This window comes from Hyperoodon ampullatus, assembly GCF_949752795.1.
Source record: "Hyperoodon ampullatus genome assembly, chromosome: 11".
NCBI lineage: Eukaryota > Metazoa > Chordata > Mammalia > Artiodactyla > Ziphiidae > Hyperoodon > Hyperoodon ampullatus.
The window spans coordinates 21,014,935-21,032,863 of record NC_136924.1 but is presented as its reverse complement, the minus strand read 5'-3'; the positions used below and the strand labels follow the sequence as shown (position 1 = coordinate 21,032,863).

The 17,929-nt window shown below is 39.6% G+C and overlaps 1 protein-coding gene across 1 annotated transcript in view; it reads right to left on the bottom strand.

Annotated features, from left to right (window-relative positions):
* CFAP54 (cilia and flagella associated protein 54) overlaps window positions 1-17,929 on the bottom strand; it is a gene marked incomplete at both ends in the record, with an annotated part of 308,135 nt that overhangs the window by 15,392 nt on the left and 274,814 nt on the right. Inside the window, one exon of the mRNA XM_079714797.1 lies at window positions 15,955-16,029. Within this exon, the coding sequence (XP_079570923.1) occupies window positions 15,955-16,029 (75 nt within the window). The remainder of the gene's footprint in view (window positions 1-15,954; window positions 16,030-17,929) is intronic.

Below are 17,929 nucleotides of genomic sequence, written 5' to 3'. Positions count from 1 at the left end.
CCAAAAGAATATAAGAATATTAAGTGGATGTCTCATGAACTTACATACAAAGGATACTCTTCACTTGAGGACAGAATAATAATGTCTCACAGAAGAAAGATGTATTCTTGATGCCTGTAAAATCTATTCAGACAGCTCTTGGTTGGTACAAAAAAAAAAAAAAAAAAAACAACTACAACTTTCAACTGAAAGAAGTTATATTAATAGAATTATTTTTTTAATACTTAGTAAACTACAGAATACCTTGTTCCCAATGCTATAAATGCCAGTTTACAGACAGTATTGTCATTGTCACCATTTGGGAAGTTTTGTTAAAAAGAAACCAAGGGGCATAGGGTAATGTAACAAAATTAGCCAAAGGAAGTTAAATAGCCTACCCTCTAGGACTTAACAGCTTAAAGGAAGATAAATAGCCCACCTTCTAGGACTTAACAGCCCCCCAAAAAAGTGATGTGGAAACTATCCCACATAAATTGGGACACATGCAACTCCATCCAACAGCCAGAAAAACTGCATAGCTTCTTTCAAAGGGAACTGAGAATCCACCTAGTTTTTCCTCTGTCCTCTGGGTATAAACACACTCAGCAACTCCATAACAGTTACCTAATATATTTGGGGAGAGTTGCTGACTAATTTAAAAAATTGGTTAGGCACAGAAGAGTGTGGCAGGACTTATTTAAAGTGGTGAAGGAGAAAAACCTACAACCAAGATTACTCTACCCAGCAAGGATCTCATTCAGATTCGATGGAGAAATTAAAACCTTTACAGACAAGCAAAAACTAAGAGAATTCAGCACCACCAAACCAGCTTTACAACAAATGCCAAAGGAACTTGTCTGTGCATGAAACACAAGAGAAGGAAAAGACCTACAATAACAAACCCAAAACAAATAAGAAAATGATAATAGGAATACACATATTGATAATTACCTTAAATGTAAATGGATTAAATGCTCCAACCAAAACACTCCAACATAGACTGGCTGAATGGATACAAAAACAAGACCTGTATATATGCTATCTATAAGAGACCCACTTCAGACCTAGGGACACATACAAAATGGAAAAAGATATTCCATGCAAATGGAAATCAAAAGAAAGCTGGAGTAGCAATTCTCATATCAGACAAAATAGACTTTAAAATAAAGACTATTACAAGGAACAAAGAAGGACACTACATAATGACCAAGGGATCAATCTAAGAAGAAGATATAACAATTATAAATATTTATGCACCCAGCATAGAAGCACCTCATACATAAGGCAAATGCTAACAGCCATGAAAGGGGAATTCAACAGTAACTCAATCATAGTAGAGGACTTTAACCACCCCACTTTCACCAATGGACAGATCATCCAAAATGAAAATAAATAAGGAAACACAAGCTTTAAATGACACATTAAACAAGTTGGACTTAATTGATATTTATAGGACGTTCCATCCCAAAACAACAGAATACACTTTCTTCTCAAATGTTCATGGACCATTCTCCAGGATAGATCATATCTTGCATCACAAATCAAGCCTTGGGAAATTTAAGAAAATTGAAATCATAGCAAGTATCTTTTCTGACCACAATGCTATAAGACTAGATATCAATTACAGGAAATGATATGTAAAAAATAGAAACACATGGAGGCTAAACAATACACTACTTAATAATGAAGTGATCACTGAAGAAATCAAAGAGGAAATCAAAAAATACCTAGAAACAAATGACAATGGAGACACGACGACCCAAAACCTATGGGACGCAGCAAAAGCAGTTCTAAGAGGGAAGTTTATAGCAATACAATCCTACCTTAAGAAACAGGAAACATCTCAAATAAACAAACTAACCTTGCACCTAAAGCAATTAGAGAAAGAAGAACAAAAAAACCCCAAAGTTAGCAGAAGGAAAGAAATCATACAGATTAGATCAGAAATAAATGAAAAAGAAATGAAGGAAATGATAGCAAAGATCAATGAAACTAAAAGCTGGTTCTTTGAGAAGATAAACAAATTGATAAGCCATTAGCCAGATTCATCAAGAAAAAAAGGAAGAAGACTCAAATCAATAGAATTAGAAATGAAAAAGGAGAAGTTACAACTGATGCTGCAGAAATACAAAGGATCATGAGAGATTACTTACTACAAGCAACTCTATGCTAATAAAATGAACAACCTGGAAGAAATGGACAAATTCTTAGAAATGCACAACGTGCCAAGACTGAACCAGGAAGAAATAGAAAATATGAACAGACCAATCGCAAGCACTGAAATTGAAACTGTGATTAAAAATCTTCCAACAAACAAAAGCCCAGGACCAGATGACTTCACCGGCGAATTCTATCAAACATTTAGAGAAGAGCTAACACCTATCCTTCTCAAACTCTTCCAAAATATAGCAGAGGGAGGAACACTCCCAAACTCCTTCTACAAGGCCACCATCACCCTGATACCAAAACCAGAGAAAGAGGTCACAAAGAAAGAAAACTACAGGCCAATATCACTGAGGAACATAGATGCAAAAAATCCTCAACAAAATACTAGCAAACAGAATCCAACAGCACATTAAAAGGATCATACATTATGATCAAGTGGGGTTTATCCCAGGAATGCAAGGATGCCTAATCATAAATATAATATCAGGGGGACTTCCCTGATAGCACAGTGGTTAAGAATCTGCCTGCCAATGCAGGGGACACGGGTTCAAGCCCTGGTCCAGGAAGATCCCACATGCCACAAAGCAACTAAGCCCATGTACCACAACTACTGAGCCTGCACTCTAGAGCCTGCGAGCCACAACTACTGAGCCCGCGTGACACAACTACTGAAGCCTGCGTGCCTAGAGCCCATGCTCCGCAAAAAGAGAAGCCACTGCAAAGAGAAGCCCGTGCACTGCAACGAAGAGTAGCCCCACTCGCCGCCACTAGAGAAAGCCTGCGCCCACAGCAACAAAGACCCAGTGCAGTCAAAAATAAATAAATAAATAAATTAATTAAAAAAAACAAAACAAAACACTTACTGACACCCTTGGGGAGCCAACACTGGGCAAGGCAGGAAGAATGTAAGTATAATAAGATCCAATCTTATTATATAGAAGACTCAATCTGCTCTAGTAGGGGAGACAAATGACTAAATAAACTAAGATGTGTTAACATACCTGTGACTCTATGTCTCCCTCTTACTGTTCCTCTGCCCTCCCCATAGTTCTTACCCAAACCTTCTCAAAGATAATAGTTATTTTAGTGACTAGCATATGGTTGATGTCAATATCTGATCATAAACACATCAAAAATGATTATTTTCAGAATCAGAAATAAGAGAACATGGGCACACTGAATTCCACCATGTGAAAAGGAGTGCCCATTAATATTGTACATAATAATGTAGTGTAGGCCATTAGAATCTGTCAATAATTTTTTTAGTTAAAATTCAAAAAAAATTTTTTTAGAAAACATATTGTATGATTAAACTATTTTCTATTCAACTAGAGCTTGAGAAATAATGGCAGACATCAGGCTCTACCGGTGCTTTCCCAGAGTAAATGAGAGGAATTCGGGGATTCACTGTGAAATAAACGTATAGCTGCTCCAAGCCACCTGAGCCTCTGGCAGGCCGTCAGGTGTCTCACGAGTACTCTCACCTCCCATGCATCTCTGTTCTCTTGCATCTGCCTCTACTGGCATTTTCCACACCCATATCTGGGAAGCCAAGCGCTGCTGGAGAAAAATCACAAGCCAAGTAGCCTAGTGCCCCTCAAATGTATGACTTTTAAATCTCACTGTGGCCCTCAATTCTTCTACTTTTTCTTGGTCAGCTCCTTGCTCATCACACTCAATGACTATGAATATTCAAGATCTTCATCTCTCTTAGAAGATCATACCCTCAACCCTTTATCCCACTCCAGTCTTAGATGAACTTGCCTCTACTTCACTGAGAAAGTGAAAACCACTGGGTGTGAACTGCCCCCGCTTCTCCTATCCTTCTCTCACACACTTACTCACATCCCTTCCTGCCCTAATCTGCTGCCCCAAGACCTACAGAAAGAGGTGTATTTCCTCTGTTTCCAGGCAACTATCTCACTTATGCTGTCAATATCTTTCTGTTTCCGGCCCACTCCCTTAGGCCTTGCTTCATCATTTGTCCTTTTTTCTTCTAGACAGGCAACCTCCACCCCTCCCAGCTCTTTGCCCTGTGCACTGCTGCTGTCCTAACACCCGCCCTTGACTCCATGCCTCCTGGGAGCTGCTCCACCACTCTCTCCAGACTCCTGTCCCAAACCTTCTCAAAGATTCATCTACACTTGCAACCTTCCCTTTCTCACCTCTCACTCCTCCACACCCTGCAGCATCTGCTCCCTCTTCTAATCAAACATCCACTGGGTGCACTTTAGTCAACGATGCAGATCCCGGATGTAAGCGGATCTATGGTTGACTAGTGCCTCCTCTACTTACAAGCTGCAAGAGCTTGGGCATGCTGCTACACCTCCCCATTTCTAAAACGGGGATAGTAACAGTAACCAACTGCATAGGCTTCTTGTATTGTTAAATGAGATACTGGATTTAAAACACTGGACAGTGTCTTCACATGCCATGTGCTCAATAAATATTAAAATTACTACTACTATTAGTAAGATTTGCAGTTTAATGATTATAATCATTAGTGTTTGTCAGTCAGGTACTATAGTAGGTCTAGCTAAAAACCGTGAACTCAAAAAATATCCTACTAAACTCATGCAGCCAAGAAAAACTACTTTGCAATCTCCTTATACAATGTGTCTTTTCTCTTGGCTTAGGGTCACCTTTTCCACCTTCAAAGCAGGATCTGCTCCTAGGAATTTCCTTTCCATACTGAGTCTGTATGACTCAAATCAGTTCAATACATACATACACACATGTACACACACTACACACAAAACACACACACACAGATACACCTACTACACACATACACACACACACATAGATTAGGTAAATTCACATGTATCATGTGAACCAGTACAAAAGTATTTAATTTAGCTGAATGCAGGAACTTAAACCTATGCTGCCTTTACAGCAACGAAAGTATCTACACCAATGTTCTACGTGCAGCTGGAAGTCAATAATCACTGATGAATGGAGTTGTATAGAATGACCCCCCACAGGCAGTCACAGCAAGAGCGGAAAGAATATTTTTAGCGTCACGTTTGAATCCTACCTGACAACTTGGAAACTGCAATAATCTGAACCTATGTAGGCAATGAAAGGATCGTTTCATTGTTGGTGCAACAGAAAGTATACCTAACGGTCATTTACATTCTGTAACTAATCACTGAGAACGTTAGCATGGAGCACTCATTCCCTTCCTTCACTTCCTTGCTATCTCAGGTTATTTTTGTCACAAGTTGTGTGTGGCAATATTTATTTTAATTAAGAAGAGGCAATACAGGCAAAGGCAATTATAATAGATATGTTCAGTAAGGAACTTACTGAAGTAAGCAAGATCTCATGCCAGTGACAAAAAAAGGCATGTAATTTTATTTAGACAGATTTACTTCTTCTTTATTTTAACCATTTACTTCTTGGAACAAGCTTGTAAACGCCCACGCTGCATCTAGCACCATCAGGTAAGTCTTGCTCTCAGCGGAAGTGTTTGCGTGGGATTCAATTGGAGGCACCTTCTCTTGGACCAATGATTCTTTCACGACTGTGATCTCATGTTGGGATCTTGTACCCTGACCCAATTCCTCTAGGATTCAACAATTATTTACATTACAGGCAAAGAAAATGACTCCTGGTTTTCTCTCTCTCTTTAAGACTGTTACTCTCCTTTTCTGTCAATATTTCAAAACAAATTTGGATCTTAAAAATCTGTTGAAATTAGTTGACTAGAGGATGAAGAATTCACACATGGAAGGCAGGACCATCCTGCCCTGTAGGGAAGATGACAATGAAGATGACATGATGAAATAGCTAATAATTATTTAACATTTATTTGCACTAGACCCTAATCCAAATCCTTAACATACATTATTTACTTTAGTCCTCACAACTGTTAAGGCACTGTTGGCATTATTACCCCACTCTACATATGAGAAAACTGAGGCTTAGAGAAGTTAAATGATTTGCCTCAGGTCAAACAAGATCCAAGGCTGGGATTCCAACCCAGGTCTGTCAGGGGCCAAAGCCCATTAATGTTATAAATCATGTGTCTTAAAAATTATAATTTTTTTCTGTGGCCTATTTGTAAATCACAGTTTGCACAAAATTAGATTTAAGCTTGATTTTTATTGTCAATGGTCTGCTGCAGTAATTCTACATATTTCCATAATAAAAAATTAAGTTCCTCATTTAAAAACATGGGAAAAGAACATGAATGGCCAGATGAAAAAAATTTTTAAGCAAATATTAAATTTCAGGTATTTAAAACTAAAGAGAATTTAATTCAAGAAACAGTAACCAAGTGATGTCGTGTACGAGGCACTGTAAGAATTCAAAGATTAAGAAAGCCCCACCCCTGCTCCCGAGAAGCTAATGATCTAGTGGGAGGGACACAGTGTAATGTTTCAGGTCTTACTTCAAATGTCATCTCCTAAGAGAATTCTTCCCTGACCACCAAGCTAAACTGTTGCCCCATCCCCTGTTACTTTCTATCACAGGGATCAGAATACTTTTCCTGTAAAGGGCCAGATAGTAAATAATTTAAACTTTGTGGGCTATATGGTCTCTGTCAAAACTACCAAGCTCTGCTGTTGTAGCTCAAAAGCAGCTATAGACAACTGGTAAACAAATGAGCATGGCTGTGTTCTAATAAAACTTTGTTTACAAACAGGCAGTGGGCCAGACATAGTTCACAGGCTGCAGTTTGCCAACCCTACTCTAACATCTCACTCTGTTTTTTCCTTCATAGCACCTAACAAAATGCAGAATTATCTTGCTTATTGATTTATTTACTATTTCTCTCCAAAAACAAAAACAAAAACAAAACAAAAAAAAAAAACGGCAGCTCCGAGAGAGTGAGGTCCTTGTTGCTTGTTCACAGCAGGCTCTCTAGGGCCTAGAAAGGAGTTCCTGACAAATAGGCAGTTCACTCTAAGTAATTTGTTGATTAGCTAAATGAATGAACACCATTCCACAAAAGGAGAAACACAGACTGCCAACAAAGTATGAACTATATTTGGCTTTACTATTAATAAATATAAAATAATTAAAATGTCATTTTTCACTTGTCAGACCTACAACAGTTAGAAGAAGAAGAGGAGGAGGAGGGGGAGGAAAGGGAGGAGGGGGAGGAAAGGGAGAAGAGGAAACGGGAGAGAGAGAGCAGAAGAAGGAGAACTAGTGTGGATGAATACACGGGTACACCGGGCCTCTCACCTACTGCAGATGGGAGAGAAAACTGGTGCCGCATTTCTGGAGGCCATTTGCAATTATATACCAAAATGTATATGCCCGACTTCCGGGTAAGATGGCGGAAGAGTAAGACGCGGAGATCACCTTCCTCCTCACGGATACACCAGAAATACAGCTACACGTGGAACAACTCCTACAGAACACCTACTGAACGCTGGCAGAAGACCCCAGACCTCCCAAAAGGCAAGAAACTCCCCACATACCTGGGTGGGGCAGGGCGGAGAGATTCCCGCACAGAGGATCGGTGCCGAGCGGCACTCACCAGCCCGAGAGGCTTGTCTGCTCGCCCGCCGGGGCGGGCGGCGCTGGAAGCTGAGGCTCGGGCTTCGGTCAGAGCGCAGGGAGAGGACTGGGGCTGGCGGCGAGAACTCAGCCTGAAGGGGGCTAATGTGCCACAGCTAGCCGGGAGGGAGTCCGGGAAAACTCTGGAGCTGCCGAAGAGGCAAGAGACTTGTTCTTCCCTCTTGGTTTCCTGCTGCGCGAGGAGAGGGGATTAAGAGCGCTGCTTAAAGGGGCTCCACAGACGGGCGCGAGTCGCGACTGAAAGCGCGCAGCCCAGTGACGGGCGTGGGACGCTGGGGCTGCTGCTGCCGCCGCCAAGAAGCCCGTGTGCGAGCGCGGGTCGCTGTCCACACCGCCCTTCCGGGAGCCTGGGCAGCCCGCCGCTGCCGGGGTCCCGGGGTCCAGGGGCGGCTTCCCTGGGAGAACGCACGGCGCGCCTCAGGCTGGTGCAACGTCACGCCGACCTCTGCCGCTGCAGGCTCGCCCCGCACTCCGTGCCCCTCCCTCCCGCCCGGCCTGAGTGGGCCAGAGTTCCCGAGGAGGCTGCTCCTTTAACCCTTTCCTGTCTGAGCGAAGAACAGACGCCCTCCGGCGACCTACACGCAGAGGCGGGGCCAAATCCAAAGCTGAGACCCGGGAGCTGTGAGAACAAAGAAGAGAAAGGGAAACCTCTCCCAGCAGCCTCAGAAGCAGCGGATTAAAGCTCCACAATCAACTTGATGTACCCTGCATCTGTGGAATACATGAATAGACAACAAATCATCCCAAATTGAGGAGCCAGGAGTCAGTACTGTGCCTCTGAGGTGGGAGAGCCAACTTCAGGACACTGGTCCACAAGAGACCTCCCAGCTCCACATAATATCAAACGGCGAAAATCTTCCAGAGATCTCCATCTCAACACCAGCACCCAGCTTCACTCAACGACCAGCAAGCTACAGTGCTGGACACCCTATGCCAAACAACTAGCAAGACAGGAACACAACGCCACCCATTAGCAGAGAGGTGGCCTAAAATCATAAAAAGTCTGCAGACACCCCAAAACACACCACCAGACGTGGACCTGCCCACCAGAAAGACAAGATCCAGCCTCATCCACCAGAACACAGGCACTAGTCCCCTCGACCAGGAAACCTACACAACCCACTAAACCAACCTTAGCCACTGGGGACAGACACCAAAAACAACAGGAACTACGAACCTGCAGCCGGCAAAAAGGAGACCCCAAACACAGTAACATAAGCAAAATGAGAAGACAGAAAAACACACAGCAGGAGAAGGAGCAAGATAAAAACCCACCAGACCTAACAAATGAAGAGGTAATAGGCAGTCTATCTGAAAAAGAATTCAGAATAATGATAGTAAAGATGATCCAAAATCTTGGAAATAGAATAGACAAAATGCAAGAAACAGTTAACAAGGACCTAGTAGAACTAAAGATGAATCAAGCATCGATTAAAAACACAATAAATGAAATGAAAAATACTCTAGATGGGATCAATAGCAGAATAACTGAGGCAGAAGAACGGATAAGTGAGGTGGAAGATAAAATAGTGGAAATAACTAATGCAGAGCAAAATAAAGAGAAAAGAATGAAAAGAACAGAGGACAATATCAGAGACCTCTGGGACAACATTAAACGCACCAACATTCGAATTATAGGGGTTCCAGAAGAAGAAGAGAAAAAGAAAGGGACTGAGAAAATATTTGAAGAGATTATAGTTGAAAACTTCCCTAATATGGGAAAGGAAATAGTTAATCAAGTCCAAGAAGCACAGAGAGTCCCATACAGAATAAATCCAAGGAGAAATACGCCAAGACATATATTAATCAAACTGTCAAAAATTAAACACAAAGAAATCATATTAAAAGCAGCAAGGCAAAAACAACAAATAACACACAAGGGAATCCCCATCAGGATAACAGCTGATCTCTCAGCAGAAACTCTACAAGCCAGAAGGGAGTGGCAGGACATAATTAAAGTGATGAAGGAGAGAAACCTGCAACCAAGATTACTCTACCCAGCAAGGATCTCATTCAGATTTGATGGAGAAATTAAAACGTTTACAGACAAGCAAAAGCTGAGAGAGTTCAGCACCACCAAACCAGCTTTACAACAAATGCTAAAGGAACTTCTCTAGGCAAGAAACACAACAGAAGGAAAAGACCTACAATAACGAACCCAAAACAATTAAGAAAATGGGAATAGGAACATACATATCGATAATTACCTTAAATGTAAATGGACTAAACGCTCCCACCAAAAGACACAGATTGGCTGAATGGATACAAAAACAAGACCCATATATATGCTGTCTACAAGAGACCCACTTCAGACCTAGAGACACATACAGACTGAAAGTAAGGGGATGGAAAAAGATATTCCATGCAAATGGAAACCAAAAGAAAGCTGGAGGAGCAATTCTCATATCAGACAAAATAGACTTTAAAATAAAGACTACTAGAAGAGACAAAGAAGGACACTACATAATGATCAAGGGATCGATCCAAGAAGAAGATATAACAATTGTAAATATTTATGCACCCAACATAGGAGCACCTCAATACATAAGGCAAACACTAACAGCCATAAAAGGAGAAATCGACAGTAACACAATCATAGTAGGGGACTTTAACACCCCACTTTCACCAATGGACAGATCATCCAAAATGAAAATAAATAAGGAAACACAAGCTTTAAATGATACATTAAACAAGATGGACTTAATTGATATTTATAGGACATTCCATCCAAAAACAACAGAATACACATTTTTCTCAAGTGCTCATGGAACATTCTCCAGGATAGATCATATCTTGGGTCACAAATCAAGCCTTGGTAAATTTAAGAAAATTGAAATTGTATCAAGTATCTTTTCCGACCACAATGCTATGAGACTAGATATCAATTACAGGAAAAGAGCTATAAAAAATACAAACACATGGAGGCTAAACAATACATTACTTAATAACGAAGTGATCACTGAAGAAATCAAAGAGGAAATAAAAAAATACCTAGAAACAAATGACAATGGAGACACGACGACCCAAAACCTATGGGATGCAGCAAAAGCAGTTCTAAGAGGGAAGTTTATAGCAATACAATCCCACCTTAAGAAACAGGAAATATCTCGACTAAACAACCTAACCTTGCACCTAAAGCAATTAGAGAAAGAAGAACAAAAACATCCCAAAGTTAGCAGAAGGAAAGAAATCATAAAAATCAGATCAGAAATAAATGAAAAAGAAATGAAGGAAACAATAGCAAAGATCAATAAAACTAAAAGCTGGTTCTTTGAGAAGATAAACAAAATTGATAAACCATTAGCCAGACTCATCAAGAAAAAAAGGGAGAAGACTCAAATCAATAGAATTAGAAATGAAAAAGGAGAAGTAACAACTGACACTGCAGAAATACAAAAGATCGTGAGAGATTACTATAAGCAACTCTATGCCAATAAAATGGACAACCTGGAAGAAATGGACAAATTCTTAGAAATGCACAACCTGCCAAGACTGAATCAGGAAGAAATAGAACATATGAACAGACCAATCACAAGCACTGAAATTGAAACTGTGATAAAAAATCTTCCAACAAACAAAAGCCCAGGACCAGATGGCTTCACAGGCGAATTCTATCAAGCATTTAGAGAAGAGCTAACGCCTATCCTTCTCAAACTCTTCCAAAATATAGCAGAGGGAGGAACACTCCCAAACTCATTCTACGAGGCCACCATCACCTTGATACCAAAACCAGACAAGGATGTCACAAAGAAAGAAAACTACAGGCCAATATCACTGATGAACATAGATGCAAAAATCCTCAACAAAATACTAGCAAACAGAATCCAACAGCACATTAAAAGGATCATACACCATGATCAAGTGGGGTTTATCCCAGGAATGCAAGGATTCTTCAATATACGCAAATCAATCAACGTGATACACCATATTAACAAATTGAAGGAGAAAAACCATATGATCATCTCAATAGATGCAGAGAAAGCTTTCGACAAAATTCAACACCCATTCATGATAAAAACCCTGCAGAAAGTAGGCATAGAGGGAACTTTCCTCAACATAATAAAGGCCATATATGACAAACCCACAGCCAGCATCGTCCTCAATGGTGAAAAACTGAAACCATTTCCACTAAGATCAGGAACAAGACAAGGTTGCCCACTCTCACCACTCTTATTCAACATAGTTTTGGAAGTTTTAGCCACAGCAATCAGAGAAGAAAAGCAAATAAAAGGAATCCAAATTGGAAAAGAAGAAGTAAAGCTGTCACTGTTTGCAGATGACATGATACTATACATAGAGAATCCTAAAGATGCTACCAGAAAACTACTAGAGCTAATCAATGAATTTGGTAAAGTTGCAGGATACAAAATTAATGCACAGAAATCTCTGGCATTCCTATATACTAATGATGAAAAATCTGAAAGTGAAATCAAGGAAACACTCCCATTTACCATTGCAACAAAAAGAATAAAATATCTAGGAATAAACCTACCTAAGGAGACAAAAGACCTGTATGCAGAAAATTATAAGACACTGATGAAAGAAATTAAAGATGATACAAATAGATGGAGAGATGTACCATGTTCTTGGATTGGAAGAATCAACATTGTGAAAATGACTCTACTATCCAAAGCAATCTACAGATTCAATGCAATCCCTATCAAAATACCACTGGCATTTTTCACAGAACTAGAACAAAAAATTTCACAATTTGTATGGAAACACAAAAGACCCCGAATAGCCAAAGCAATCTTGAGAACGAAAAATGGAGCTGGAGGAATCAGGCTCCCCGACTTCAGACTATACTACAAAGCTGCAGTAATCAAGACAGTATGGTACTGGCACAGAAACAGAAAGATAGATCAATGGAACAGGATAGAAAGCCCAGAGATAAACCCACGGACATATGGTCACCTTATCTTTGATAAAGGAGGCAGGAATGTACAGTGGAGAAAGGACAGTCTCTTCAATAAGTGGTGTTGGGAAAACTGGAGAGGGACATGTAAAAGTATGAGATTCGATCACTCCCTAACACCATACACAAAAATAAGCTCAAAATGGATTAAAGACCTAAATGTAAGGCCAGACACTATCAAACTCTTAGAGGAAAACATAGGCAGAACACTCTATGACATAAATCACAGCAAGATCCTTTTTGACCCACCTCCTAGAGAAATGGAAATAAAGACAAAAATAAACACATGGGACCTAATGAAACTTAAAAGCTTTTGCACAGCAAAGGAAACCATAAACAAGACCAAAAGACAACCCTCAGAATGGGAGAAAATATTTGCAAATGAAGCAACTGACAAAGGATTAATCTCCAAAATTTATAAGCAGCTCATGCAGCTCAATAACAAAAAAACAAACAACCCAATCCAAAAATGGGCAGAAGACCTAAATAGACATTTCTCCACAGAAGATATACAGACTGCCAACAAACACATGAAAGGATGCTCAACATCTTTACTAATTAGAGAAATGCAAATCAAAACTACAATGAGATATCATCTCACGCCAGTCAGAATGGCCATCATCAAAAAATCTAGAAACAATAAATGCTGGAGAGGGTGTGGAAAAAAGGGAACACTCTTGCACTGCTGGTGGGAATGTGAATTGGTACAGCCACTATGGAGAACGGTATGGAGGTTCCTTAAAAAACTACAAATAGAACTACCATATGACCCTGCAATCCCACTACTGGGCATATACCCTGAGAAAACCATAATTCAAAAAGAGACATGTACCAAAATGTTCATAGCAGCCCTATTTACAATAGCCCGGAGATGGAAACAACCTAAGTGTCCATCATCGGATGAATGGGTAAAGAAGATGTGGCACATACATACAATGGAATATTACTCAGCCATAAAAAGAAATGAAATTGAACTATTTGTAATGAGGTGGATGGACCTAGAGTCTGTCATACAGAGTGAAGTAAGTCAGAAAGAGAAAGACAAATACTGTATGCTGACACATATATATGGAATTTAAGAAAAAAAAAGGTCATGAAGAACATAGGGGTAAGACAGGAATAAAGACACAGACCTACTAGAGAATGGACTTGAGGATATGGGGAGGGGGAAGGGTAAGCTGTGACAAAGTGAAAGAGCGGCATGGACATATATACACTACCAAACGTAAGGTAGATAGCTAGTGGGAAGCAGCCGCATAGCACAGGGAGATCAGCTCGGTGCTTTGTGACCGCCTGGAGGGGTGGGATAGGGAGGGTGGGAGGGAGACGCAAAAGGGAGGGGATATGGGAACATATGTATACATATAACTGATTAAATTTGTGATAAAGCAAAAAATAAAAAAAAAAAAAAAAAAAAAAAAAAAAAAAAAAAAAAAAAAAAAAATGTATATGCCCATTCAAAATGGGCAAAGGATTGAATAGACATTTCTCCAAAGAAGATATAAAAATGGGCGATCAGCGATTAAATTAGTCATTAGGGAAATGAAAATCAAAATCACAATGAGATACTACTTTCCACCCATTAAGGTGGCTATTATCAAAAAAGAGAAAGTAAGTGTTGGTGAGTATGTGGAGAAATTAGAACCCTCTTGCACTGTTGATGGGAATGTAAAATGGTGCAGCTGTTGGGGTTTCCTTAAAAAGTTAAACATAGAATTACCATATGATCCACCGATTACTAATTCCACTCCTAGATGTACACCCAGATACTTGTACACCCATGGTTATAGCAGCATTATTTATAGGAGCCAAAAGGTAGAAACAACTCAAATGTCCATCCACAGAAGAGTGGATAAACAAATGTGGTATATACATACAACTGAATATTATTTAGTCTTAAAAAGGAATGAAGTACTGATACATGTTAAACATGGATGAACTTTGAAAACATTGCACTAAATGAAATAAGCCAGCCACAAAAAACCAATATTGTATGATTCCATTTATATGAGGTACCTAGAATAAGCAAATAGTAGAACAGAGATTACCAGGAGCTGGGGGAGGAGGAAATGGGGAGTTATTACTTAATGGGTACAAAGTTTCTACCTGGGATGATGAAAAAATTGTGGAGATGGATGGTGGAGATGTTTGCACAACATTTTGAATGTACTTAATGCTACTGATGTGTACATTTAGAAATGATTAAAATTGTAAATTTTACATTATGTATATTTTACCACAATAGAAAATGTATACAGATCTTCCTTTACTTATGATGGGATTATGTCCCAATAAATGGGTAAACTCATCAGAGGTTGAAAATATCTTAAGTCAAAAATACACTTAATACATCTAACCTACCAAACATCAGAGCTTAGCCTAGCATACCCTAAACATGGTCAGAACACATACATTAGCCTGCAGTTGGACAAAATCATCTAACACAAAGCCAATTTTATAATAAAGTGCTGAATAGCTCATGTAATTTACTGCATACTGTACTGAAAGTTAAGAACAGAATGGCTGTCTGGGTCCCAAATGGTTGTATGTATGTGGGTTGTTTCCCCTCATGATCATGGGGGCGATGCGAGCTGCAGTTCACTGCTGCCGCCTCACATCACAAGTATTGGACGGCATATTGCTAGCCAGGGAAAAGCTCAAAATTCAAAATTCAAAGTATGGTTTCTACTGAATGTGTATTGCTTTCATAATATCATAAAGTCAAAAAAATCATAAGTTGAATCATTGTAAGTCAGGGACCATGTGTATATACTTTTTACTCCAAAATCCTATTCCTAAGGATTAACTCTGAGGATGGGTGAAATATGTATGTTCTAGAACCCATCAACCTCAAGATCCATGAATAAGGATCTAGTTATATAAATAGAGCTTGACATGACAAATACATAAAAGAAACTATTATATAGGCATGAAATAAGACAGGGTAGACTTTTCACATAAAAATATCTCCATAGAATTATTGTTGAATGAAAAAAAAACAAGTTACAGAATGCTTGTGCAGTATGATCCCACTGATGTAAAAATTCAAAAGTCTAACTATACATGAAAAAAATTTGAGATTTTCTCCAAAATGTTAATAGTGGTTATTCCCTGAATGGTGGATTTGAGATGATTTTAACATTATCCTCTCCACAACTTTCTGTACTAGTTGATTTTTTAACAAAGAATATTTCTAACCAAAATAACATGCTATTATAAACTCATGTTTAGCAATTTTTCACATTAATTAAGGATGGTTAGGCCCTTGATACTTTCATAATAGATGTTTTCTGTATCTCCATTTCCATAGCAACAATACTTGTTAGAGAATCACATACAGTTTTAAAAGAGATGCATACCTCAGATAGTGGAGTTGCCTCTTCATCAGGTAAAAACAAAGATACTATTTCAGAGCAACATTCAATAATCATGTTCTAGAAATAATAAGACAACATAGTGAGGTTGATCTTATTGGTAAAATACTAGATATTTTAATTACAAATTATTTATTTCATTTGTCTTTTGTTACATCATTCCCCAACCCTAATTCCCAGGATGAAACTTAGAGGGATTCAGAGGTCACAATCTTTTAAGTAATTAGGGTTATTTGAAAAGATACAAAATAGCCACAAACTATAAGATTTAATGATAAATAATAAATTATTTTAGGATTCTTTCCCTGCAAAATTCACAATTAAAATTCATGTGTTAGAGAAGACCAAGTAAAGTAATTTACACCAAAATAAGATTTTGGAAGATCACTTCTCTTCTGAGAAGAGAGCCCTGGAATAAAGAGGTTCAGATCTGAGAAAGGGTTTAAGCAGAGATGAACAGTTGGGAATTGAGAAAGAAATGGAAAGAGAAAATGAAGACGAAGAAGAGAGAGTTGATATCATACATGATCTATTGCTGAGGACACTGCCACAGCCCCTACTGTTTGGATGCAGCGTGTTTCTGTGTGGACATCTGACCCAAGAGAGATCTACCTATAGGCAGGGTTGAATCAATCAGATTCTCCATCATTGTAATTTCATATAAGGAAGGACAACAGAAGAGAGTTATCATCAGGACTGGCCAGATGAGCTGAGAGGTCCCCATACGGAGTTGGAGAAGGCACCTATTGGGCTAGATGTAAAATGAGTGAGCAAGAAACAGAGATAAATGAGAACTGACACCGCCTGTGGGACTGAGTGCAATCTTGGCTCCTGACTCTCCAAGTTTCACTTTCTGTGGGGCCCACTGTGTTTTGTCCCCAGCCCTTGGTTATGCACGAGCTTCCTTACCATGCCCTGCCAAATACTGCCTCCTTACCAAACCTATTTCATTTGAGCTAGTGTAAGTAGTTTTTCTTTACTTACAACTAAAGGAGTCATGATTATAAGACTGTCAGACACTATAAAACTCTTAGAGGAAAACACAGGAAGAACACCCTTTGACATAAGTCACAGCAAGATCCTTTTTGACCCACCTCCTAGAGAAATGGAAATGAAAACAAAAATAAACAAATGGGACCTAATGAAACTTAAAAGCTTTTGCATAGCAAAGGAAACCATAAACAAGGTGAAAAGACAACCCTCAGAATGGGAGAAAATATTTGCAAATGAAGCAACTGACAAAGGATTAATCTCCAAAGTATACAAGCAGCTCATGCAGCTCAATATCAAAAAAACAAACAACCCAATCCCAAAATGGGCAGAAGACCTAAACAGACATTTCTCCAAAGAAGATAAACAGATTGCCAACAAACACATGAAAGGATGCTCAACATCACTAATCATTAGAGAAATGCAAATAAAAACTACAGTGAGGTATTACCTCACACCAGTCAGAATGGCCATCATCAAAAAATCTACAAACAATAAATGCTGGAGAACGGGTGGAGAAAAGGGAACCGTCTTGCACTGTTGGTGGGAATGTAAATTGATACAGCCACTATGGAGAACAGTATGGAAGTTCCTTAAAAAAACTAAAAATAGGGCTTCCCTGGTGGCGCAGTGGTTGAGAGTCCGCCTGCCGATGCAGGGGACGTGGGTTCGTGCCCCGATCCGGGAGGATCCCACATGCCGCGGAGCGGGTGGGCCCGTGAGCTATGGCCGCTGAGCCTGCGCATCCAGAGCTCCGCAACGGGAGAGGCCACAGCAGTGAGAGGCCCGCGTAACACACACACACACACATACACACACAAACTAAAAATATAACTACCATATGACCCAGCCATCCCACTACTGGGCATATACCCTGAGAAAACCATAATTCAAAAAGAGTCATGTACCACAATGTTCATTGGAGCACTATTTACAACAGCCAGGACATAGAACCAACATAAATGTCCAC